Raw genomic sequence first — 27,926 nt, forward strand, 5'->3', positions numbered from 1 at the left:
CCTTTTCTCTAGCTTCCTCCCATCCTGAGGACTGTGTTCATGTTAACTTTGTGCTCTACCAGTGACTATTGTCCAGCCCCATCTCATCTCATTTTAAACACAACAATCTATGTGAACCCCAACAAAATATGCTTATCAATTTTGCCATTAAAAATGGCACTCAGAAAACAGAAAATAGAGACACTTCAGCATGTAAGAGGTGGAAAAAACTTTACAGTGTAGAATCATGATTTCCAAAGATCTCATCAGACTAGGAAGATACACTTAAACATAAAACTACAGAACAGTTTACTTTGAGTACAAAAATGTCTGTTGTTATGCAAGGAACAGCAAAACAGAACCAGAGACAGAACTTGAAGAGCAATTAAATTTGGTAACAGGGAGGATCATTGTTAAATATTTTATTGATTGTCTATGGGCATGTTAGTAAGTACACATCAGGTGCTTAAAAAATACAGTCTTCAGTCTTATAGTGCTAATATCCTTGGCAGAAAACAGAAAATAAACTTGTGTGAGCAATAAAAAAATTGTCTGACTACTCTGGAAAAAAAAGGTATTTAATAGTCAATACGTACAAATATTGTATGAGTCTATTTTAGAATAGACATGCCAAAGAGACTTACACAGTTTTAGCCTGCAAACGTGATACTTCTGTGTACTGTTCTTAGTATGTGAATTTAATTCTCATCCTATTGCTACATCAGCATAACCTAGAACATGTTCAAGAGAGACTAAGGCAGCATAGCATCTCAAAATCATTTAGATTAGGAAAATTAGGACAAGCATGAATTTTTTCCTAAAGATGTCTCAATGAGTATGAATCTATGTAAAAATAGTTTAACTGTATCTAGAAAAAAGTTATTATATCCTCTTCAACTTCAAAACTTCTGTTGCTTTCTTTGTAAAATAATTTTAATGGTGAATATATGTTTTCATACAACTCTCTGATATGCTTGGGACATACTCCATCCCTTCTCTCCTTCACTGTTTTTCCCTAAATTTTCCACTTCTATTGTCTTAATCACTGTTCTATTGCTGTGAAAAGACACCATGACCAAGGCAATTCTTATTAAAGAAAACATTTAATTCAGAGCTGCCTTACAGTTTCAGAGGCTTAGTCCATTGTTATCATGGCAGGGAGTGTGGCAGCATGCAGGCAGGCATGGTGCATTGAGAGAGGTGGGCAGGTAAAACTACACTGAGATGCCATCTCACTCCAGGCAGAATGGAAGTCATTACAAAAGCAAATACCAACAACATCCATTACAGCCATGGTCAGTGAAGAAGAAGCTGAGAGCTTTATATCCTAATCCTTAGGCAGCAGGCATGGAGAGACTGAGCCAAGCTTGGGCTTTGGAAACCTCAAAATCCACCCTCAGAGACAAGTTTCTTCCAACGAGGCCATACCTACATCCCCAAGGCCACACCTCCCAATCTTTCTAATCCTTTCCATAGTTTTCACTCTATGGTGAATACGTATTCAAATATATGAGCCAGTGGAGGGGTGCATTTTTGGTCAGACCACCTCATCAACTATCATGCCAGACATGCTTTCAGATAGTGTAAAATCGTGTTTGTAAATGAGAGAAAACATGAGATTTGGCTTTCTGAGACTGACTTATCATTCAGTGATTGTCTCTAGTTATATCCCTTTTCTTTCAAAAATATAACTTCATTTTTCATGGTAGAAAGGAATTCCTTATATAGTCCATATGTAGCAGGAAATTTTTTTAAAAAGATCACCATGACATGCTAGTACTGGCACCAGCAGGCCTCATGGCACTAGCGGAGTGTTTCTATCAGCAGATTCTCTGGCCCAGAGCTCTTGAAATGTCTCCACCTACTCGCTGAGTTCCCAATTTCCATCCTATGCTACTGCCAGCTACTCCATGGGCCCTGCAACGATCACTCTCACTACCATGGCTAGTCCCAACAATGCCCACCACCATTCTAGTTCCCATGGCGGGTCATTGCCAAGGCAGCCCCACGTAACAAGCGCCTATCTCGTGGCTCTCTTGCTGTTGACTCTGCTCAGTCAGAGTTCCCAGTAATCCAATAAAATCAAAACTCTAGAAGTTTGAAATTTATCAATCAGACTTATAACAGTAAATTCCCACCCCCAAAAAATGTCCACATGCCGGCCCGCAGCAGCTCTCTGCTCACAGACCCTGTGGGAAAGAGACCTCACCGCCTGGTCAGGTGGGCACTCCTAAGGCTGCAGAGCAGAAGAGACCACCAACACTGCCCACCCCTGCCCACATCCCTGGCCCAAGAGGAAACTGTATAAGGCCTCTAGGCTCCCGTGGGGGAGGGCCCAGGAGCGGCAGGACACCTGCCTGAGACACCGCCCGAACCTGAAGGAAACAGACCGGATAAACAGTTCTCTGCCCCCAAATCCCGTGGGAGGGAGAGCTAAACCCTCAGAGAGGCAGACACGCCTGGGAAACCAGAAGAGACTGCACTCTGCATACACATCTCGGACGCCAGAGGAAAACACCAAAGGCCATCTGGAACCCTGGTGCACTGAAGCTCACGGAAGGGGCGGCGCAGGTATTCCTGGTTGCTGCCGCCACAGAGAGCCCGTGGGCAGCCCCCCTTGAGCAAACTTGAGCCTCGGGACCACAGGTAAGACCAACTTGTCTGCTGCAAGAAAGCTGCCTGGTGAAATCGGGACACAGAGGCAGAATTCCTCTAGGACCGGGCACGTTCTGTGTTTACCGGAAGTCCCACACCCGCGGATCCCGGCCCGCAGCAGCTCTCTGCTCCCAGACCCTGTGGGAAAGAGACCTCACCGCCTGGTCAGGTGGGCACTCCTGAGGCTGCAGAGCAGAAGAGACCACCAACACTGCCCACCCCTGCCCACATCCCTGGCCCAAGAGGAAACTGTATAAGGCCTCTGAGCTCCCGTGGGGGAGGGCCCAGGAGCTGCAGGACACCTGCCTGAGACACCGCCGGAACCTGAAGGAAACAGACCGGATAAACAGTTCTCTGCCCCCAAATCCCATGGGAGGGAGAGCTAAACCCTCAGAGAGGCAGACACGCCTGGGAAACCAGAAGAGACTGCACTCTGCATACACATCTCGGACGCCAGAGGAAAACACCAAAGGCCATCTGGAACCCTGGTGCACTGAAGCTCACGGAAGGGGCGGCGCAGGTATTCCTGGTTGCTGCCACCACAGAGAGCCGGTGGGCAGCACCCCGCGAGCGAACTTGAGCCTCGGGACCACAGGTAAGACCAACCTTTCTGCTGCAAGAAAGCTGCCTGGTGAACTCAAACACAGGCCCACAGGAACAGCTGAAGACCTGTAGAGAGGAAAACTACACGCCCGAAAGCAGAACACTCTGTCCCCATAACTGACTGAAAGAGAGGAAAACAGGTCTACAGCACTCCTGACACACAGGCTTATAGGACAGTCTAGCCACTGTCAGAAATAGCACAACAAAGTAACACTAGAGATAATCTGATGGCGAGAGGCAAGCGCAGGAACCCAAGCAACAGAAACCAAGACTACATGGCATCATCGGAGCCCAATTCTCCCACCAAAACAAACATGGGATATCCAAACACATCAGAAAAGCAAGATCTAGTTTCAAAATCATATTTGATCATGATGCTGGAGGACTTCAAGAAAGACATAAAGAACTCCCTTAGAGAAACACAGGAAAACATTAATAAACAAGTAGAAGCCTACAGAGAGGAATCGCAAAAATCCCTGAAAGAATCGCAAAAATCCCTGAAAGAATTCCAGGAAAACACAATCAAACAGTTCAAGGAACTAAAAATGGAAATAGAAGCAATCAAGAAAGAACACATGGAAACAACCCTGGATATAGAAAACCAAAAGAAGAGACAAGGAGCTGTAGATACAAGCCTCACCAACAGAATACAAGAGATGGAAGAGAGAATCTCAGGAGCAGAAGATTCCATAGAAATCATTGACTCAACTGTCAAAGATAATGTAAAGCAGAAAAAGCTACTGGTCCAAAACATACAGGAAATCCAGGACTCAATGAGAAGATCAAACCTAAGGATAATAGGTATAGAAGAGAGTGAAGACTCCCAGCTCAAAGGACCAGTAAATATCTTCAACAAAATCATAGAAGAAAACTTCCCTAACCTAAAAAAAGAGATACCCATAGGCATACAAGAAGCCTACAGAACTCCAAATAGATTGGACCAAAAAAGAAACACCTCCCGTCACATAATAGTCAAAACACCAAACGCACAAAATAAAGAAAGAATATTAAAAGCAGTAAGGGAAAAAGGTCAAGTAACATATAAAGGCAGACCTATCAGAATCACACCAGACTTCTCGCCAGAAACTATGAAGGCCAGAAGATCCTGGACTGATGTCATACAGACCCTAAGAGAACACAAATGCCAGCCCAGGTTACTGTATCCTGCAAAACTCTCAATTAACATAGATGGAGAAACCAAGATATTCCATGACAAAACCAAATTTACACAATATCTTTCTACAAATCCAGCACTACAAAGGATAATAAATGGTAAAGCCCAACATAAAGAGGCAAGCTATACCCTAGAAAAAGCAAGAAACTAATCGTCTTGGCAACAAAACAAGGAGAATGAAAGCACACAAACATAACCTCACATCCAAATATGAATATAACGGGAAGCAATAATCACTATTCCTTAATATCTCTCAACATCAATGGCCTCAACTCCCCAATAAAAAGACATAGATTAACAAACTGGATACACAATGAGGACCCTGCATTCTGCTGCCTACAGGAAACACACCTCAGAGACAAAGATAGACATTACCTCAGAGTGAAAGGCTGGAAAACAATTTTCCAAGCAAATGGTCAGAAGAAGCAAGCTGGAGTAGCCATTCTAATATCAAATAAAATCAATTTTCAAGTAAAAGTCATCAAAAAAGATAAGGAAGGACACTTCATATTCATCAAAGGAAAAATCCACCAAGATGAACTCTCAATCCTAAATATCTATGCCCCAAATACAAGGGCACCTACATAGGTAAAAGAAACCTTACTAAAGCTCAAAACACACATTGCACCTCACACAATAATAGTGGGAGATTTCAACACCCCACTCTCATCAATGGACAGATCATGGAAACAGAAATTAAACAGAGATGTAGACAGACTAAGAGAAGTCATGAGCCAAATGGACATAATGGATATTTATAGAACATTCTATCCTAAAGCAAAAGGATATACCTTCTTCTCAGCTCCTCATGGTACTTTCTCCAAAATTGACCATATAATTGGTCAAAAAACGGGCCTCAACAGGTACAGAAAGATAGAAATAATCCCATGTGTGCTATCAGACCACCACAGCCTAAAACTGGTCTTCAATAACAATCAAGGAAGAATGCCCACATATACTTGGAAATTGAACAATGCTCTACTCAATGATAACCTGGTCAAGGAAGAAATAAAGAAAGAAATTAAAAACTTTTTAGAATTTAATGAAAATGAAGGTACAACATACCCAAACTTATGGGACACAATGAAAGCTGTGCTAAGAGGAAAACTCATAGCGCTGAGTGCCTGCAGAAAGAAACAGGAAAGAGCATATGTCAGCAGCTTGACAGCACACCTAAAAGCTCTAGAACAAAAAGAAGCAAATACACCCAGGAGGAGTAGAAGGCAGGAAATAATCAAACTCAGAGCAGAAATCAACCAAGTAGAAACAAAAAGGACCATAGAAAGAATCAACAGAACCAAAAGTTGGTTCTTTGAGAAAATCAACAAGATAGATAAACCCTTAGCCAGACTAATGAGAGGACACAGAGAATGCGTCCAAATTAACAAAATCAGAAATGAAAAGGGAGACATAACAACAGATTCAGAGGAAATTCAAAAAATCATCAGATCTTACTATAAAAACCTATATTCAACAAAACTTGAAAATCTTCAGGAAATGGACAATTTCCTAGACAGATACCAGGTACCAAAGTTAAATCAGGAACAGATAAACCAGTTAAACAACCCCATAACTCCTAAGGAAATAGAAGCAGTCATTAAAGGTCTCCCAACCAAAAAGAGCCCAGGTCCAGACGGGTTTAGTGCAGAATTCTATCAAACCTTCATAGAAGACCTCATACCAATATTATTCAAACTATTCCACAAAATTGAAACAGATCGATCACTACCGAATACCTTCTACGAAGCCACAATTACTCTTATACCTAAACCACACAAAGACACAACAAAGAAAGAGAACTTCAGACCAATTTCCCTTATGAATATTGACGCAAAAATACTCAACAAAATTCTGGCAAACAGAATCCAAGAGCACATCAAAACAATCATCCACCATGACCAGGTAGGCTTCATCCCAGGCATGCAGGGATGGTTTAATATACGGAAAACCATCAACGTGATCCATTATATAAACAAACTGAAAGAACAAAACCACATGATCATTTCATTAGACGCTGAGAAAGCATTTGACAAAATTCAACACCCCTTCATGATAAAAGTCCTGGAAAGAATAGGAATTCAAGGCCCATACCTGAACATAGTAAAAGCCATATATAGCAAACCAGTTGCTAACATTAAACTAAATGGAGAGAAACTTGAAGCAATCCCACTAAAATCAGGGAGTAGACAACGCTGCCCACTCTCTCCCTACTTATTCAATATAGTTCTTGAAGTTCTAGCCAGAGCAATCAGACAACAAAAGGAGGTCAAGGGGTTACAGATCAGAAAAGAAGAAGTCAAAATATCCCTATTTGCAGATGATATGATAGTATATTTAAGTGATCCCAAAAGTTCCACCAGAGAACTACTAAAGCTGATAAACAACTTCAGCAAAGTGGCTGGGTATAAAATTAACTCAAATAAATCAGTTGCCTTCCTCTATACAAAAGAGAAACAAGCCGAGAAAGAAATTAGGGAAACGACACCCTTCATAATAGATCCAAATAATATAAAGTACCTCAGTGTGACTTTAACCAAGCAAGTAAAAGATCTGTACAATAAGAACTTCAAGACACTGAAGAAGGAAATTGAAGAAGACCTCAGAAGATGGAAAGATCTCCCATGCTCATGGATTGGCAGGATTAATATAGTAAAAATGGCCATTTTACCAAAAGCGATCTACAGATTCAATGCAATCCCCATCAAAATACCAATCCAATTCTTCAAAGAGTTAGACAGAACAATTTGCAAATTCATCTGGAATAACAAAAAACCCAGGATAGCTAAAGCTATCCTCAACAATAAAAGGACTTCAGGGGGAATCACTATCCCTGAACTCAAGCAGTATTACAGAGCAATAGTGATAAAAACTGCATGGTATTGATACAGAGACAGACAGATAGACCAATGGAATAGAATTGAAGACCCAGAAATGAACCCACATACCTATGGTCACTTGATTTTTGACAAAGGAGCCAAAACCATCCAATGGAAAAAAGATAGCATTTTCAGCAAATGGTGCTGGTTCAACTGGAGGTCAACATGTAGAAGAATGCAGATCGATCCATGCTTATCACTCTGTACAAAGCTTAAGTCCAAGTGGATCAAGGACCTCCACATCAAACCAGACACACTCAAACTAATAGAAGAAAAACTAGGGAAGCATCTGGAACACATGGGCACTGGAAAAATTTTCCTGAAGAAAACACCAATGGCTTACGCTCTAAGATCACGAATCGACAAATGGGATCTCATAAAACTGCAAAGCTTCTGTAAGGCAAAGGACACTGTGGTTAGGACAAAACGGCAACCAACAGATTGGGAAAAGATCTTTACCAATCCTACAACAGATAGTGGCCTTATATCCAAAATATACAAAGAACTCAAGAAGTTAGACCGCAGGGAAACAAATAACCCTATTAAAAAATGGGGCTCAGAGCTAAACAAAGAATTCACAGCTGAGGAATGCCGAATGGCTGAGAAACACCTAAAGAAATGTTCAACATCTTTAGTCATAAGGGAAATGCAAATCAAAACAACCCTGAGATTTCACCTCACACCAGTGAGAATGGCTAAGATCAAAAACTCAGGGGACAGCAGATGCTGGCGAGGATGCGGAGAAAGAGGAACACTCCTCCATTGTTGTTGGGGTTGCAAACTGGTACAACCATTCTGGAAATCAGTCTGGAGGATCCTCAGAAAATTGGACATTGAACTGCCTGAGGATCCAGCTATACCTCTCTTGGGCATATACCCAAAAGATGCCCCAACATATAAAAAAGACACGTGCTCCACTATGTTCATTGCAGCCTTATTTATAATAGCCAGAAGCTGGAAAGAACCCAGATGCCCTTCAACAGAGGAATGGATACAGAAAATGTGGTACATCTACACAATGGAATATTACTCAGCTATCAAAAACAATGGCTTTATGAAATTCGTAGGCAAATGGTTGCAACTGGAAAACATCATCCTGAGTGAGCTAACCCAATCACAGAAAGACATACATGGTATGCACTCATTGACATGTGGCTATTAGCCCAAATGCTTGAATTACCCTAGATGCCTAGAACACATGAAACTCAAGACGGATGATCAAAACATGAATGCTTCACTCCTTCTTTAAAAGGGGAACAAGAATACCCTTGGCAGGGAAGAGAGAGGCAAAGATTAAAACAGAGACTGAAGGAACACCCATTCAGAGCCTGCCCCACATGTGGCCCATACATATACAGCCACCCAATTAGACAAGATGGATGAAGCAAAGAAGTGCAGACCGACAGGAGCCGGATGTAGATTGCTCCTGAGAGATACGGCCAGAATACAGCAAATACAGTGGCGAATACCAGCAGCATACCACTGAACTGAGAATAGAACCCCCGTTGAAGGAATCAGAGAAAGAACTGGAAGAGTTTGAAGGGGCTCGAGACCCCATATGTACAACAATGCCAAGCAACCAGAGCTTCCAGGGAGTAAGCCACTAACTAAAGACTATGCATGGACTGACCCTGGATTCTGACCTCATAGGTAGCAATGAATATCCTAGTAAGAGCACCAGTGGAAGGGGAAGCCCTGGGTCCTGCTAAGACTGAACCCCCAGTGAACTAGACTGGTGGGGGGAGGGTGGCAATGGGGGGAGGGTTGGGAGGGGAACACCCATAAGGAAGGGGAAGGGGGAGGGGGATGTTTGCCCGGATACCGGGAAAGGGAATAACACTCGAAATGTATATAAGAAATACTCAAGTTAATAAAAAAAAAAAAGTCCACATGATAAATTCAGAGCCAATCGATATTGATATAAGCTGCCCACCTAAACAAGACAGTTGTCGTGTAGGAATCCATTCCTTAGAAGATATTCATAGCTACCCGTGGCTATTTAAAGCCACACAGATCTGGGTCTTCCTTCTCCACCTTAGGTCTTCTTCCTCCTCCTCCCATCTCTCTCCTCTCTCACGTTTTCCCTTCCCAGTCACAGGCCTTGCCTTATCTTGTAGCTGCTCTCAACTGCATATAGACATCAACCCACATCTTTATGTCATATATATCATCTCCATCCATCCCTGTGTTGATGGACATTCAGCTTAGTTTCATAACATAGCTTTTGTGAGTAGTGCTGTAATAACATTGCGCAAGTCTATCTTTGGCATAATGACTTGAAGTCCTTTGGCTAAGACCAGGAATGGTCTAGCTGAGTCATATGAGAGGTCTAGTTTTAGTTTTGGAATTTCTATGCTGATTTTGGCAGTGGTTGGATGAGTTTTCATTTTCTTAGGCATTGTATCAGAGTTCTCTTTTGCTGATAGCCCTGCTAGATTTTGTTGTTGTTGTTGTTGTCGTTGTTGTTGTTGTTTTATGATGGGTCTTTATTTTTCTTTTATTGGATATTTTTAATTTTACATTTCAAATGTTATCCCCTTTTCCTGTTTCCCCTCCAGAACCCCCTGCTTCTATGAGGGTACTCCCCCCCATTCCCACCCACCTCCCTCCCCTGACATTCCCTACACTGGGGCATTAAACCTTGCCAGGACCAAGGGTCTCTCCTCCTATTGGTGCCTGACAAGGCCATCCTCTGCTACATATGTGGGTGGAGCCATTGGTCCATCCCTGTGTACTCTTGGGATGGTGGTTTAGTCCCTGGGAGCTCTGGGGGGTCTGCTTGGTTGATATTGTGTTGTTCTTACAGGGTTGCAAACACCTTCAGCTCCTCAGTCTTTTCTCTAACTCCTCCATTGGGGACCCCATGCTCAGTAAGATGGTTAAGTGCAAGTGTCTGCACCTGTATCAGTAAGGCTCTGCAGAGCCTCTCAGGAGACAGCTATTTCAGGCTCCTATCAGCATGTACTTCTTGGCATATACAATATTGTTTTGGTTTGGTGGCTGTATATGTATTGGTGCCCCATGTGGGGCAGTCTCTGGATGACCTTTCCTTCAGTCTCTGCTCCACACTTTGTCTCCATAATCCCTCCTGTGGGTGTTTTTGTTCCTCCTTCTAAGAAGGCCTGAAGCATCAAATAACCCTATTAAAAATGGGTACAAAGCTAGACAAAGAATTCTCAGCTGAGGAATATGGAATGGCCAAGAAGCACCTAAAGAAATGTTCAACATCCTTTGTCATCAGGGAAATGCAAATCAAAACATCCCTGAGATTCCACCTCACACTAGTCAGAATGGCTAAGATAAAAAACTCAGGTGACAGCAGATGCTGGTGAGGATGTGGAGAAGGAGGAACACTCCTCCATTGTTGGATTGCAAGCTGGTATAACCACTCTGGAAATCAGTCTAGTGATTCCTCAGAAAATTGAACATAGTACTACCTGAGGACCCAGCTATACCACTTCTGGACGTATACCCAAAAGATGCTACAACATAAAGCAAGGACATTTTTTTCATAGAAGCCTTATTTATAATGTCCAAAAGCTGGAAAGAACCCAGATGCCCTTCAACCAAGGAATGGATACAGAAAGTGAGGTACATTTACACAATGGAGTACTATTCAGCTGTCAAAAACAATGGCTTTATGGAACTCTTAGGCAAATGGATGGGAAACATCATCCTGAGTGAGGTAACCCAGTCACAAAAGAACACACATGGTATGCACTCACTGATAATGGGATATTAGCCCAAAAGCTCAGAACACCCAAGATATAATTCACAGACCACATGAAGCTCAAGAAGACGGAAGACCAAATTGTTATTTGGTTTTGAAATGACTTCCAGTCTGCCTGCAGTGAGATACTTGTCTGTGGTGGCCAGTGAATGATCTTTAAAATATTTAATCTCTTCACTGCTTCGCTTGTTTTTCTCTCGAGCACATCACTATTAGTGTACTGTGCACTTTACTCATCCTTATTCGATTCTATTGTCCAGACTTTTGCTATGACACAAGGTACGTGGAGGCATGGTTTTCAAATTGTTTCCCCTATTTTATTATTTACCACTTTAACACTGTTATAGGCAATAGTTCCTGGCTCATAGTGGGTATATTATCTCAGTCATAAGGAAGGAAATATAGCCCACTGTAAAAAGCCCAACAGGTGAAACTTTTGCACCTTCTAGGGGAAACTTTATGTAAAAAGAAAAAAAAACATTTTAAACTTGTGTGCCCTGGCTCCATGACTGGCAGTGAGGCACCCTGGGCTTCCGGAGCTGGTGCTCTGCAGAAACACTTCAGAAGTGGGGCTGGTGGGGATGTTATGCTAGGGATCAAGTTCTTGACGAAATCCTTGAAATGTGTAAGTTTAAATTAAGCTTAATAGTAAGAAGTTAGCAATGCTTAAATTAGATGTATAGATTTGTATCTGATTCATATCATAATACAATTTCATCATCATGTTAGAGAAGGTGCGTATGTAAGTCTGTCTTGTTGGGGTTCATTTTCTCCTCTTTTTTTTGTTCTTTGTTTTGTTTTGACTGTTCTATTTTTGTTTTGCTTTTTAAGCAGTGATTCTGAAACACAAACCTTTCAAAATTTGGGAACAGTTATTGTGGAAACATCCCAGAATATAAGGCCTATAGAAAATGATGGAAACCAGAAGGAAACTGACCAAACAGAAGACAGCCGTGCTCAACAAGAAGTGCAGACATACTCCTGTGAGGACCTCAAGGCCCCACAGGTATGCCAGCTTCTCTCAGTGCCACAGTCTGTTCTTGACCTTGTCCTTTCTGTGTAACTCAAAGTGATGCATTGTACCTCTCATTAAATTTGACTCCCTAAAAAAATTGTCTTCAAGAAAGTAGACAGCAAAAATACCCACTTTTGAATAATTTTCAAGCACCTGTTGGCTATATTTGCAAAGAAAATGAAAATAAACACCAGGTTTATAAATCTTAAGATACTCTTATCTCAAAGAAAAGGAAATGATAAAAATAACAATAAGCCCATTGTTGTGTTTAAGATTATAAAATATAACAAATGAAGCAATGTATGGTTTTGTTAGCTTCCATTGTGATAAAGCTGTTTGTTCATTCTATGCTCCTGCTACCTGACCAATGATAAATAGATGGTTTCTACAGAAATTACTACTTGGTGGCTGAGACAGGAGAATCAAGAGTAGTAGGCCAGCTTCGGCTGGTTTATATAGTGGGAGATCCTAGCTTTAGAAAGGTTTTTTAAGCTTTTTGTTGTGGCTGTTTTTCTGCATATACTTGATAGGTTGCATTGTTTAGTTGTCAGTGTATATGTGCAGCCTCATGATCTCATGAACAGAAGAAACTCAAGCTCTCATTGACATGACAAGCACATATAAACCCTGATGATTAAATCTACAAATGATTTTAACAGAAAGTAATCAAATGAGAGCCAGTGCATTTGGAAAACCTTAGACTCCTTCACCAAGCCCCTGACTATAATTGAGTTACTTATTTCTCGTTATCATTTTTCTCCCTTCAAGTTAGGGTGAAGTCTCCTCTCTGGAGACTTATGAGTAGGAGAGAAAGCCTCTGGCCCTGGTCTTTTGTGTCCACTGCACTCAGAGTTCATTGACTTCTGCCTTGTAAGCAGGATTTTGTTGTCTATTACATTTTTGGAACTTGAGAAACTTCACTTCACATTTCCCACAAATAGTGCTGCGATGACTATCCTTGTTTATTTTGTTTATGCATAAATATGGACATTTCTGTAGTAAGAGCTTAAACATGAATTCCCTGCCATGGCTGATGATTATCTGAGACTACAGTTGGTGCCTTTTATTCTCCTAAGTATGGGAGGATTTCAGTACCCACCTGCAGGTTATAGAATCTCAGAGCTTGGTATGTTGGGCTCTCCCATTGCAGCCACTTCTTTGTGATTTAAAGTTTACACCTGAGTGTTTTCCGTAGTTTTCTGTAGTTACCAAGATATCTAGCCTTTTCTTTGTAGTTATCGACTATTTGTAATTCTTCACTAAACTGCCATTTTCATGTCTATTCATTTTATTCACAAATTATCTAATTTTTCTTGTGTATGTGATATGCTAGGTATGGGATTTCATTGAAACACGTACACACACACACACACACACACACCGTTTTCCTATGAGTTTTGCCCTCCTATGGTCTAATTTATCAATTTTCCCCTTAAATAAATGGGAAGATAGATGTAAACTAATACAAACTATTCTGAAATTTAAAAGAAGAGGAAAAAAAGCCAGATAGGAACCTTAAGAATTGAAGTTCAACATAGTGTTGAACTCTGAGTTGTTTTGTATATACTGGATTATAGACAACTTAGACTCCTGTATCCTATAAACTGTAATATTAAAGACAATAATAGTACCCAGATAAAACATATTTTTCCAGCCAGATGATGAAGAGAAGATTAGCCTCACAAGACAGAAAACTTTACATAATCACTGTCATGTATCAGCCAAACACCATGGAAAATATAACTCCACTTCCACCTCCACCTCCAGCTGTGAAGACCTGTTAGGTACTTAGATCTCCTTGACATTTATCTGTAAGGAGTAAGCTCTTGTCTCTCCTCCTCCTCCTCTTCCTCTTCCTCCTCTTCCTCCTCTTCTTCCTCCTCCTCCTTCTCTTCCTCCTCCTCTCCCTCCTCCTCCTCCTCCTCCTCCTCCTCCTCCTCTTCTCCTTTCTCTTCCTCCTCTTCCTTCTCCCCCTATCTGGGTAAACTATGAGAGGATCCACAGAGGAGCTAATGGTAATGACTTTATCTACTTTACATCGTTGGAGACTGTAGAAAAGTCCTGGACATATGTCAACATCTGAGAGATGCCCCATTTCTTTGTAGGTGTGTGATTTCATAGGCCAAGCAAGGAGAAGGGGACTTTCATTACCTCATACCTAACAAGGCCCCAGGCCTCCTCATGTTGTCATAGTAGGCCAGGTGAGAGCACTAACAAGGCCCCCTCGGTCTTCCAGCTAGAGCCTGAACTTCCACCCTGCAGAGCAGTAATGATGTGCCCTCCTCATCTACAGTGTCTCTAGAGACTGGACTTCCATTCTCAACTTGTGTAATTGATGTTGTGCCTCTTGTCTCAACAGCGTAATATGAGAAGTCTGCTCAAACAAAATGCAAATAATATCTATACTCTTCATATACGTTACCCAAAATATTCAGAGTGCAATTGGAAATTGTTCATCATATTAAAAGAACCAGTGGTATTGCAGCTTTTTTAAGGAAAGTAGATGAACAAAAGACAAAGCCTTACACTAGATATAGAATTATATGATATATATGGTATTCATTTTAATCCAACTGTCACTGCTAAGTGTTTCAATGAGTAATTATGGACAGGTTACAATATGGCAAAACAGCATGCTAATAAAGAAAGAGTGTTAACAAAGAAGTAAAGCTATTGAATAATCCAAATAAAAATTACAAAATGGAAGTTAACTGGTTTTTATTTGGCCTACAGAGAGTGGCATAAATTCTAATCTGCCAAAATGGGTTCGGTTATAAAAAGGGATGATACAACAACCCCCTGACACACGAAGTGGTCAGGAAGCATTATTATCCACAGAATGGAATACTTAACATAGAAGTAAATCTGTTTAATTTTTACCAACTGAATTTTGATGAAGATGAAAATATATTTCAATTAAGGAAGAGTAGTTTTTGACATTGACTTGCTGCATCACAGATAAAAGTGTGATATTTAAGTTACAAAGTTCTTAGAAATTCAAGAAAAAATCTGCAGAACCTAGGGTTTGATGAATGAAGAATTTAAAACCCGAGACCAAAACCAAGGTCCATAAGTTAGAGTATATTAAAATTAACCTTTGCAAGGAAAAGTTTTTACTTAGGAGGTGAGACATTGAATAGAATAGAAAGAGTAGTTGGTGCCCAGTTTCTGATAAGTGTTCCATGTTTTGGGTTATATGAAGACCTCTCAAATCCCATCCATCCAAGATACAGCAATCCAGTAGGTAAGTGGGCAGGGCATGAACAGAAAGTTCACCCACAGAGAGGGGCAAATCTTAATCCGACAGCTCAGTGGAAATAACGATTGCTCCCCAGCTGATGCAGAGAAACTGGACCCCAGGCTTTATCAAGTGCAACAGAATAGCAGTCCGGAAAATTGCTTGATAGTTTCTGAAAAACTGTAACTACCACTTTCACCAAAGTGTAGCTACAACCCAGTTGTTTAACTCTTAGATATTAATCCCAGAACGATAAAAAAAAAACAAAAAACAAAAAACAAAACAAAACAAAAAAAACGTTTACCAGATTTCAGCAACATAGGATGTCTTTGGCTGTGCCTGGATGGGTACTGAGAAAAACTCATGACTGATGCCCCACAAGACGTCCCATTTAGCTCCCTGAGGCCAGGCCAGCTTGGAGTTCTCCATGTAAGCCACATTGTTCTGAAGCTTGAGGTAATCGTCCTGCTTGGTCTTGGTAGGATAAGCTACCTAGCATGAAAGCAAGAAGAATATACTATAACCACAATTTCAGTTTCATTTTCCAGTAGCATATGTCTACATTGGAACAGGAAAAACAGCAAAGCAAAGCACCCAGACTCCCAGACTACCTTGTTAAATGTCCATATTTTATTGTTGTTGCTCCATTTTCTCCTACTATTTTAAACTGTCATTAGCTTAAATTCTACTTTATTCAAATTGATTTTGTGTCTCTGTCTTCCACCTGATGTTTCTATAAATTTAAATTTATTCTATATACTAAAATATAAATTCAGATTTATAATTGAGGTCTTTAATTGAGGAATCATAAAATCTTGTTGTCTATAGATTTTTACCTACTTAAGGATACTTTAAGTATTTACATGTGAATTTGTTTGACAGTGCCATTGAATAGTAACCAACTTTTCTGGAACTTTCACATTTATGTTATTTCTCATCCTAAGAATACGAAGAAAATGACTTTTCAAAACAAGAGTGGAAGTCTACAGAAGAACTTACACAGTGCCCTTCCTGCCAGAGGTAAGACTAATGAGAAGCTAACAGTGTCTTCATAAATGTAAGCTGGTACTGTAAAATACAAGGAATATTTATTTTTGTTTAGTTAACAGAGAAAAGTGCAAAACTAAACCTGCCCAGAAATCCAGTAGCAACACTATTTTATTACGAGAACGGATTGTATCCTTGCAGCAACAAAACAGTTTGCTTCAGAATGCCAGGAAAGCAGCAGAGTCGTCTGCTAAAGAATTTAAAGAAGCAAATGAAAAACTCCTCCATCAACAGCAGATATCTGATCACCGATTCCAGACCAGCAGGCAGACAATAAAGGTAGAGTGAATTATAACAGATATGCTCAATATAGAGTGAATGTATAGCTTTTTGTTTTAAATGTGGTTTTAGTTCCAATTTGTTTTAGACATATGTACAAGAATAAAAAATCTAAGGCATTAATCTAGCACACCGTCAGTTGTGTCTATTGACCCCACATGGAGTTACAAAATGCATATAGAGGCCATGATAAATTTGGTGACCCAAGGGGCTACAGAGACAGCCAGCAGTTAAGAGCACTGACTGTTGTTCTACAGGTTCTTAGTTCAATTCCCAGCAATCACATTGTGGCTCACAACCATCTGTAATGGGATCCGATGCCCTCTTCTGGTGTGGATGAAGACAGCTATATTGTACTCATCATATATATAAAATAAATAAATCTTTAAAAAGTGGTGACACGACAATGTGTCTGAATGTGAAGTCCCCAAACCTTCAGACCATTTACACTAATGCATCTGAGGTTCTTCTGGTGGCTTGAGTGTGTCTTCAGTCCATCACATGTCTGACACCAACAGACACTCCCTAAAACAGGTCAACTCAGACCCACAGCCATTGTGTGTTAAGAACTGAAGTGTTCTTACTGTACATAGAAGGACTTTGCTCTTATAGAAACACGGCGGTTTAATATTTAAAAAAATCAAAGATTTTAACTATTCACTTGCTGTTGTTCTTCAGGCTGTCGGTTTCAAATTAGAACATTTTTGATCGCGTTGTTTTGGAATGTTTGGTTTTGAGGATTGCTGTTTGGATTAATGATAGACCATTTTGTACTACACATTTACATAAAGCACCACTGTGAAAACCGACAATTAGGTAATCGAAGTATGAATCAAATCTGAAAACATGCAAAGTGTGCTGCATCCTAATTTACTCTTTATCTTTTTGGTGACCGGCCCATTACCTGAGAAGTTTGTCTGCAGTACTGAATGTGCAAAAGGCATACAAATCCAATACCTAATGAGTATTATCAACCACACAGCAACTAATATTAAAGTATTATTACCCTTTATTGATATGAAAACAAGTCTGCATACTAATGAATGAATGAAATGAATGACTATGTTTGCAAGGAGAAATAATTCTTGAGTGGAGTTTTGATAAAGTGTGTCCTCAGACAGAGTGTGTGCACGGGCCCCCATGCTAGCATATCACTGATCTTCTTGATGCTGGAACTCAGAATCCCTTTTCAGATGAGCTGTGTAGTACTAGAATTGTCCTTTTATCAACTTACTGCAAACAAAACACATAGATTATGTATCTTTATAAATACATATAAATACATAAATTCACATATACTGTTATTGAATGGAATGTTTTAAATATATCATTTGAGTCTTGTTGGTAGATTTTGTTCTAATCTCATGTATTTTGCTTATTTTATATATACTAGTTTTATTGGTGCCTAGATGCTACTCTAGATATAATATTAATAAATAATAAAAAATTTCCCATAATAAAGTATTAAGTTGAATTGGGCCTTAGACTGTGACAAGTATTGAATACATTGGAACTGACTGGTTTTTCTCTGTGTATGAACATAATTCCCACTCTCTTGTTCAATGTTCTCAATCCACTGGCAAGGTACTGCCACCTGCTTCTATTAGCATTTGACTAGGCTTTAGTATTGGATGATAAAAGAGAAGCAAATAATTGTATTTCCTTGTGGTACATAGATGCTTGTCTGTTCCTCTCTTATAAAAACCACTTACTTTTTATATTATAAACACTTTGAATACAGGGATATTTTCTATGCTTTTATGTTCTTCTGTATCCCCACCTTATTTTGTGTTTGAGTGTACTTTATTATGTATCTTATGTTAATAGTTATAAAAAATCACAAAGTGCTTTCACTGTTCCTGTATAGTTTAGCTTTCTATGTGTTTTAACTGGTAGGTCTTTATTATTCTGTATATGCATATTGTCTTCAAAGTTCTATCCTAACTATATGGGATTTCTGTTTCTCGATTAGAGAGCATCTAGTCCTATGCCTGTAGTCATCATTTCCTTTACTCTGCTTTGCCCAACCAACCTGTCCTTATAATCTTTCTCTTCTCACATTATAGTCAAGAATTCTTTCTTCCATAAACCACCCATTTTTACTAGTCTATATGGCTGATCTATTCTTTCAAATCTTATACTATATGTTCTTAATAGAAACAGTATTCTTTTGCATGTACTAAGTGTCAGTTGTTGTTATGAGCTCATCACATGCATGTACTAAGTGTCAGTTGTTGTTATGAGCTCATCACATGCATGTACTAAGTGTCAGTTGTTGTTATGAGCTCATCACATGCATGTACTAAGTGTCAGTTGTTGTTATGAGCTCATCACATGCATGTACTAAGTGTCAGTTGTTGTTATGAGCTCATCACATGCATGTACTAAGTGTCAGTTGTTGTTATGAGCTCATCACATGCATGTACTAAGTGTCAGTTGTTGTTATAAGCTCATCACATACATTTTTCATTACCTCAGACATTTATTCAGTGAAGAACCACATCAGAGCCTTTTGTAGCAATGGAGAAACTTACCCAATGCCTGTAAATTGCTAACAGGGGTTCCAGGTTCCATGCTACTCTAAAAATACCAGATAGCTTTTATTCAATGACTATTATACCTAATTTCTAGGTATTTATCTTTTATTTTCATTGGCTTATTATAAAGCTTTGTAATGAAGATATTATCTATCATTTTGTATGCAACAAAATCGTCTTAAAGAATTCAAATAATCACCCAAGATGAGGGGATAAGTAGTAGCTTCAGGAGGACATCCTAACTTGATATCTTCATGAAGTTCTATTGGCCCAATGAAATGCCATGACCAGAAGCAACTTATGGAAGAAAGAATTTATTTTGGCTCATTTCTACAGAAAAAGTCCACAGGCAGGCAGCAGAGTGGACAACTGGAGCAGTGAGTGAGAGATCATATGTTCAGTTATACACTGGAAGCAGAGAGAGTGAACTAGGAGAGAGGCAAGGCTATAAATTCTCAAAGCTCACCTGTAGTGATGCACTTCTCCAGCAAAAGTTCTCTTCCTAAATACCATAATCTCCCCCAAACAGTACCACAGACTAGAGAGGACGGATTCAAACACTAGGGACTGGAAAGACGGCTCAGTGTTAATAGCGCTTGGTCTACTTACAGAGGACCCCTGTTCGATTCCTAAGACCAATTTGTAACTCCAGAAGCACCAGCAACTCCCATTCCAAAGGACTCAGTGTCCTCTTTCAGTCCCCAGGGTCATCAAGTACCTATATGTATAAATACATACATGTGTAAAACTCCTATTACACATAAAATAAAAACAAAATCTAATAATAATCAAATACCAAAGCCCATGTGTTCATAGATAGTTCTCATTTAATACAACTCAAGATAGTTCTTTCTTTTAAAAAATTATATGCATATTTGTATGTGCCTGTATTATTTATACCATATTTATGCAGATTTATGCCAGTGCCCATATAGGCCAGAGGGCAGGCTTCCAGTTCCCTGGAACTGGAATTACAAACAGTTATAAGCTACTTGACATGAGTGCTGGGAACCAGTTTTGGATTCTCTTAGCCTCTGACCTACCTTTTTCTTTTTAAGAAAAGCCCACAGTCTTTTTCTTAATCTTTAGTTCCAAAATCTTTCTACTTTCCTAAGATGGCTTCTAGATATTTAATAAGTTTTGAATGTAATATTGGTTAATTGTGTTGTTTTTATAGTTAATAGGTTCCTTAGGGTAAAAAAAAATCATATATTAAACAAATTAGATAACTTTCACAGACTTAGGCATAATTTAGGGCATGGCTCACCTTTAACGAACATGTAAAGATTGATTTACTGTCTGGTTTCATTCACAGCAAGGAGTTGTAGGCGTTAATGTTGTTTAAGAAGCACAATAAATGTCTGCCAAACTAGTGGATGGACAGAGAGTGCCATGACAGCATTGGAGGTTTGGTATGGTGTGAAGGTTCACTGTTCTTCACACACCCTACAAGGCCCATTTCAGTTATTCTGGTCAGCTTTCTAGTCATTAGGCTTTTAATATTCTGGATCCTGAATTGCATAACTTTATGTTTTCCAGAGGAAATTATTTCACTCTATCACCACTGTGGTGACCTAACTAGTCCTAGTATTTTAAGTCCCTGAAAAGGTATGAAAGTTACGGCAGTTTGAGAGAGATTGCCCTTTAGGCTCCTATATTAGAGTAATCGTCCCCAGGTGTAAACTGTCTGGAAAGGATTAGGAGCTATGGCCTTGTTGGAGGAGGTGTGCCACAGGGGTTGGATTTGAGGTTTGAGAAGCCCACCCTATTCCCAGTAACTTTCTTGGCATTATGCTTGCGGATAGAAAATGTGAGTTCTCCTGAATGTGAGACCTATCCTGGAGTGGTTGATATAACCAGGGTCACAATTAGGAATAGGTGACAATTCAGTTGTTAACTTTTGTTAACTTTTACCGTAGAGGCCATGTTTACATTCATTCATTCCACATTTATTCATTCATTCCATTCATTTTAGGTTTACATTCATTCCATTCATATGTATGTATATACAAACATATATACACACATATTCCATTCATATATATGTACACACACACACACACACACACACACACACACACACACACGGAAAGAGAGAGAAACTACCATGTTGAAGTTAATATGACAAGCTAACAGATGGAAATGAGCCCAAGAGAAATCACAGGAGTCAGAGACCCACTCATTTGCATACTCAGGAATCTTATGAAAATACTAAGTTGGGAGATAGCACATGCATGTAGAGGACCTGATACAGACCCATCCAGGCCCAGTGCATGCTGCTTGAGTCTCTGTAAGTTCATAAGAGATGACTCATGCTGACTTAGAGAACATTTTTCTCCTGGTGTCCTCCGTCTCCTCTCTATGTTACACTCTTTCTGCCTCCTCTTCCACAGGGTTCCTGAGCTCTGAAGGGAATGATGTACTGGAGGCCTCCCATGTAGGGCCGAGAGTTCCAAGGTCTCTCTCACTCTACCTCCACAACTTTTTGTGTGCTTTTATTTGGTTACAGTTTGGTGAGGTTTTTTTTGGGGGGGGACTTCCATTTTTGTTAATTTTTTCAATTCATTTATTGATTTATTCACTTTACACCCAATTGCAGTATTGCAGTCCCCCATCTCCTCCCAGTTCCCCTCTCACAGAGCTCCTCCTTCCTTCCCTTTTCCCCTTCACCTCTGAGAATAGTTAGTGTCCCTGTGAAAAGCCAAAACACCCTGGTACCTCAAGTCATTGTAGTACTAGGTACACCCTCTCCCATTGAGGCCAGGCAAGACAGCCCAGTTGGAGGAGCAGCATCCACGGTCAAGCAACAGAGTCAGGGTAAGTCCCCACTCTAGTCTTTGTGGGGAAGCCACATGAAGACCAAGCCACACCTCTGCTGCACATGTGCAGAAGCCGAGGTCCAGCCCCTGTGTGTATGATCCTTGGTGGGTGGGTCAGTATCTGGGAGCCCCGAAGAGTGTAGGGTAGTTGACACTGTAGGTTTTCTTGTTAAGTCCTTAACCTCTCCGGATTCCTCAGTCCTTCTCCCAACTTTGCCACAAGACTTACTGACCTCATCTAAAGTTTGACTGTGGGTCTCTGCATCTGTTTCTGTCAGCCGTAGGGTAGAGCCCGTCAGAGGACAGTTATACTAAGTTTTGGTCTACAAGCATGACAGAGGACCATTAATAGTGTCAGGGATTGGTTCTTGCCTATGGGGTAGATATTAAGTTGGGCTAGTTATTTGTTGGCCATTTTCTCAGTCTCTGTCACAGTTTTGTCTCTGCACTTCTTGTAGGCAGGACAAATTTGGGGTCAGAGTTTTCATGGATGGGCTGGTGTCCATATCCCTCTACTAAGAGCCCTGCCTGGCCACAGGAGGTGGCCACTTAAGGCTCCTTCCACTACTAGAAGTCTCAGCTCTAGGGTCCCTGGGCCCTCCCCCATCCCAGGTCTCTGATGGGGGATGCCTCCCTCCCCTGCCTGGTTCATATTCCCGTTTACTCTCTAGGGTCCTCTCTCCAAGGCTCTCCTTTCATCTGATCCCCTTCCCCATCCTCTCTCCATCCACCCCCAGTGACTATTTTGTTTCCCCTTCTGAATGAGATTTAAGGATACTCCCCATGCACTCCTTGTTATTTGGGTTCTTTGGGTCTGTGGATTGTAGCGTGGGATGTATCCTGTACTTTATGGCTACTGTCCACTTATCAGTGAGTACATGTTTTGCATGTATTTTGGGTTGGGTTACATCATTAAAGATGATGTTTTCTAGTTCCATTCATCTGCCTGCAAATTCCATAATGTCTTTTGTTTCTAATAGCTGAGTAGTATTCCATTTTATAAATGGAGGGTATGATTTTATTTTGTTTTCTTATGTTTGGGAGGTTTTGTTGTTGTATTGGATATTTTTTAAGGACCTCAAATTTGGATGGGTAGGGAGGGTGAGGGGATCTCTAATGAGTGGAGGAGGGGAAGAATATGATCAAAATATATTTAAAATTTGAAAATATTTTAACTAATAAAAATATTTTAATAGGTCCAAGAATGCTATTATAATACCAGTCATTATTTTGATAAAAATATACAGCAATCAGCAAAAAATAAAAATAAAAGATGTGAGCTCTCAACCACTGCTTCAGTGCCTTGCTGTCTGCGGCCATGCTGCCCAGCACAGTGGTCATGGGCATAGACTCTAATCCTCTGAATGATGAGCTCCAAATTAAACATTCTCTTTAATAATTCCCTTAGTTATAACAGTTTGTAACAGCAGCTGAAAGGAACCTAAGACCACAATACTTCTTAAAATTAAAAACTAGATGCTTTGTAATCTGTGAAAAACAGGTCTTCACTCAGGCTGTTGCTGTCAAGAATTCAACTGTAGCCTGTATGAGAGATCACAGGACCCACAGCAGTCTGTAAGCCTAAGGGTCGCAGATGTGTACTGCTGCTTTTTATGAACATCTTTATCTTCCCCAATTTCTTGAAGAAATCTTAATTCCCCTACTCTGAGTCAGATCAATTCTGTAATAGCACATTTTATTCTCAGACTTTTAAGACAATGGCACTCTTAAATAAGGCAGTTTAATTTTTAAGATTTGAGTTTTTAAATTTGTGCAATTTCTTATTCAATTATATTAACCAGTTAATTTTAAAGTAGTTTAATCAAAACTCAAATAAAGGACTTTAGTGAAATGTGAGAATCTGGAACATGGCCCAGTCAACAAATGCCTTGGGCTTTTTGGTTAATCCAGCATATAGACTGCACATCTCAAAAGAGGGTTAGCAAACCCATAACTATAAGTGTGTCAGAGTCTATAAATCCACATTAAAGTTTTCACATGTTTACTTTGATCCCTTTGGTTGTCAGTATTTCCTAAGTGTGTGTTTTGTTTCCTAAGTTGGAGTGGTAGCCGCTAGCCACTTTTCTCCTGGCCTGGAACTTTTGGACTTTTGAATAGCCTCACTTTCCTTGTCTAATCTTCATTCAAGCCCCCAGTAATAAAAACATAGAAAACAACTGTGTGCTTCTCACCGCCTATTTCAAAGTTTCTCCTACTTTACACCAGTAGATTGTGTGGTACACAGTTGTTGTAGGCTATTCCGTTTATATAAGTCAGATTCTCTAGGGCCGTGGCTTTTGCCAGATGAATTCTTTTTTTTTATTTTGAGGCTGATGAAGCACAGTGCGATTATTGATCTGTGCATGCCACAGCCTGTCTCTCTCCTGGCAGAGTGTAGCAACATTTATCCAGGAATTTGTGAAATGTCACTCGGATCATGTTCGCAAGGTAAACTGTGCGAAATCCAGGACGTGAGCCCAGAGTCCATGTGGAATTGGACGTGCCTACCGTGTTCCTATGTCCGGTCTTCTACATGAACCAAGGGATATTTGTTAACACAATATCCGTGTCTAAAATCTAAAATATTAGATTTTCGTAGGCACCGCCATTATTACTCGGAACACTGTGTTCTAGAATAATCATTCTTACATTCTGTTTTTCCTTCTGATCTTACAGAAGAAAGAATTAAAAAGGAAATACAGGCTAAACAGACCAAATTAGAAACTCTCTGTTTATGATGAAACAGTATCAGATACTGCAGTCTTTCATTTACTGCAATATTTCTCCACTATAACAATATACTTTCAAATGCGTTTGTCTCATTAAAATATCAATCTACCCAGAAGTGACAAATTTAGAACATTTTTCTGACTGCTGGATTGTGATATTTAACTGAACTTACTATCTTAGGATTTGGTCCCTGTTTCATTTTATTACACAGGGCTACCATGCAGGCAGAAAGTGTACTTTGAGTATACCCACCCTGTACCACACAAGCCTTCTCTTTCTGCCACCTATGTGTCCTAATAGTCCTCTTTGTTTCATAAGTGCATCACTCCTACTTTTAATGACTAGAATATTGGTTTGTGCATGCATAAATGTCACTTCAGTATAGCTAACACATCTAAAGCATTGAAATAGTGAGATATTCCATAGATAATAAAATATGATTTTTATTCCTCATTTAAGGCATTAATATGAGAGCTGAATATGTATCTCAATACAAGAAAATCACAGGGTTGGGGATTTGGCTCAGTGGTAGAACGCTTGCCTATATATATAGTGTTACTATAGTTGTGTATATACCATATATAAAGACATGTGTGTACATTATATATAAAGTATGGAGGGGACAATCACTTTGCTTGTCATTCCTCAGTAAGGATTTTATGCATGCAGCAAAACCATTAAAACACAGGAAAGCTTAAAAGTGTCAAAGTGAGAAGCAGTGAGTAAACTGGTAGAGCTGTTGTTGACATCACCAGACAGATGTGGCCATGAAGCTTGCTATGATACCCATCTGGCCCAGAACTCACAGAGATCCACTGTTTCTGACCCACAAGTATAAGCCAAATTTTATGGAATGTATAAAGTGGACAGCATGAAATGTGTGCAGAGAGACAGAAAATTACAGAATTTTTAAGTGGTTAAAGTAGTAACTAATTTAAAGTAGAATTTTAAGAGTTTTTTATGTGATGCTGAATTTAGCCATAGAGAAAAAGCAGTATAACAAAATCAAAGAGACAGCACTAATGTACCAAAGGGAAGGGGGTGCTGGAAAAAAACTAAATATGTGGGAGCCTAGGGGAAAATAGTGTCTGTATGTCTCCATTGGTTTCCAAAGTACATGTCTTGTGTGCACTCTTAAGAAGAGCTGCTCAGGAGATAATCGGAGAAAACATTTGATTAATGAAACCAAAATAAACTCCTAAAGACCTGAGTTACCATAGTGAGTGTATGGTGTGATCTGAACACATTGGTGTGTGGTGTTGTGATCTGACCTACCTTAGTGTAAACTGTAGTGTATGTGACGTGGTCTGACTGAGTCAGATTGTCCTGAGCACTTGAAAAAAATAAAGTAAATAGAAAAATCAAAAATAGAAAACTAAAATAAAGGATAATAGAATTTTATTGTTTTTGAATTTTTTGTGCTAAAAATAGCTTCTTTGTGAAATTACTTCGAGAAACGTAGCCTCCAACAAAAGTCGGCAGTCTGTGCTTTGCCTTCCTTTCCCTAGTAGGAGTTTATACTCCATGCCAGGAAAGGTATTTTCCTTGGTAATTTTCGTGTATGTTACTTTTTAATATAAAAAAATTTGCATGGTACTAGTATCTTTATTTTACCAACAACTCAAGTTGTAGGGGAAAAAAGCTTCCATTATTTTAAAAACAGATTTGATTCTGACACTCTTAAAGTCTCAAGGGACGGACACAGAGAAAACAGAAAAGCAGCTATGAAGCTCTGTCTCTTGAGCACTTTAACAAAGCAAAGTTACAAACAGCCAACGTCACATGAGTGTCAGCGTCACTACTGCTTCATTTGTAATGAACTGAAGGATGCTTAGAATTCACTGCTTTTTATCAAATAACATACTACACTTAACTATTGACTGTTATTAAAATGATTCCAAGTATCACAATGCTACTCATAGTTAGAAAGCATATTAAGAAATGTATTGCTTTTCACTAATTTAAATATATAAAATTGGAACTACAAGTGAGTATCTTTGGACTTTATGTTTATAACCCTCCCAAACTGGTGATATTTAATTTAAATTACTGTGAACTTATTCAGTATGACTTAAACAATTATAATGTCCATGTATGTTCTGTATGGTCCAGTGTATGATGTATGTGTTTTGGGTTTTAAATGAGTTTATTAAGTATATAGTAAGCAATTTTTTTTAAAAAAGTAGTGATGAGCAGAGAAGCAGCAGATAGATAGCAAACCACCATTGCATCAGGTACTTCAAACCCTCACTGCCAAGGCAGACAGCTGGAGTTCTTTCTGTCGAGAGTCCCTGGTAGAGTAGAATTTCCCCGAGAGTAAGGCTTCCAAGTGAAAGAACAAAGAACAGCAGAACAGTAAGATCAAATCACGTACTTACAGCCATCCTGCAGAAAGGACTGGGCCCTGCTGAACAGCCATGATGGAGTCCTGATGGAGTACTCTGGGCAGAACGTAGTCTACACTGGTGTGATTCAGTTTCTCTTCTCTGTTGCAGGCATGAGAGAAATGTCAGGAGATAAACAGTAGTAACCTCTGTGGTAGTTTTAGTTTGCCTTCTAGCTGTTTTTAAAGGAATGTTTTTATTCCCTTAGCTGTTTACTTTCCCCTTCTACAGAGCCAGGTTCAGGAGAGGGGATTTTGTGGGACAGTTGACTTAAACATGTTTGGTCTAAAGTGGGGAAAACACCCCTGCTTCCTGAGTCAGACTCTCAGTGAGGTTAAACAGCATATGACATTTACCATATAATATGCATTCTGTTGTCCATATTCAGACATTTGTTGAAAAGTGATGTCTTGTTCTACAAGTTATAGTTTCAGAAATGCCACTGTTGATACTAGGCCTGCTGAGATGGCTCAGTGAGTAAAAGCATTGTTGTGCTCATGTGACGCCTTCGCTCGATTTCCAGGTACCTCAACGGAAACACAGAACCAGCTTCTGACAACTGACCTTTTACCCACATGTGCACATGTACACACATACATACACATATATGATGATGATGGTGATAATAATAATAATAATAATAATAATAATAATAATAATAATAATAATTTTAAATTAGTTTAAGAACCTGGGACTCTACTTTAGTGATAGGGTTTTTAATTTAGCATGTCTAAGACCCGATGATCAACCCGTGATAGTAAAAGAAAGAAAAAAAGAAAAACAAACATTAAGTACCTTGCCATAATTCTTTTAAGATTTAAGTAGAAATTAAGTATTATGAGCAATCTATGATTATCTAG

General features: G+C 39.6%; 1 protein-coding gene and 1 long non-coding RNA gene across 14 annotated transcripts in view; one reads left to right on the forward strand and one right to left on the reverse strand.

The window, feature by feature from the left end:
• The window catches only part of Cntln (centlein), a 274,806-nt gene that overhangs the window by 188,701 nt on the left and 58,179 nt on the right, over nt 1-27,926 (forward strand). For 8 of the 13 annotated variants that reach the window (NM_001438394.1, NM_001438395.1, XM_087550987.1 and 5 more), the window contains 3 exon segments: nt 11,849-12,023; nt 16,215-16,290; nt 16,373-16,596. In NM_001438394.1, the coding sequence (NP_001425323.1) occupies nt 11,849-12,023; nt 16,215-16,290; nt 16,373-16,596 (475 nt within the window). 13 annotated transcript variants of the gene reach the window in all.
• Nucleotides 14,735-27,301, reverse strand: LOC148005884 (uncharacterized). Its single transcript, XR_015620289.1, has 3 exons — nt 27,061-27,301; nt 19,743-19,851; nt 14,735-15,762 (listed from the first exon to the last, which is right to left on the reverse strand). It is a non-coding gene; the product is annotated as an uncharacterized LOC148005884 (long non-coding RNA).

This window comes from Rattus norvegicus, chromosome 5 (assembly GCF_021556685.1).
Source record: "Rattus norvegicus strain SHRSP/BbbUtx chromosome 5, alternate assembly SHRSP_T2T, whole genome shotgun sequence".
Classification (NCBI taxonomy): Eukaryota; Metazoa; Chordata; class Mammalia; order Rodentia; family Muridae; genus Rattus; species Rattus norvegicus.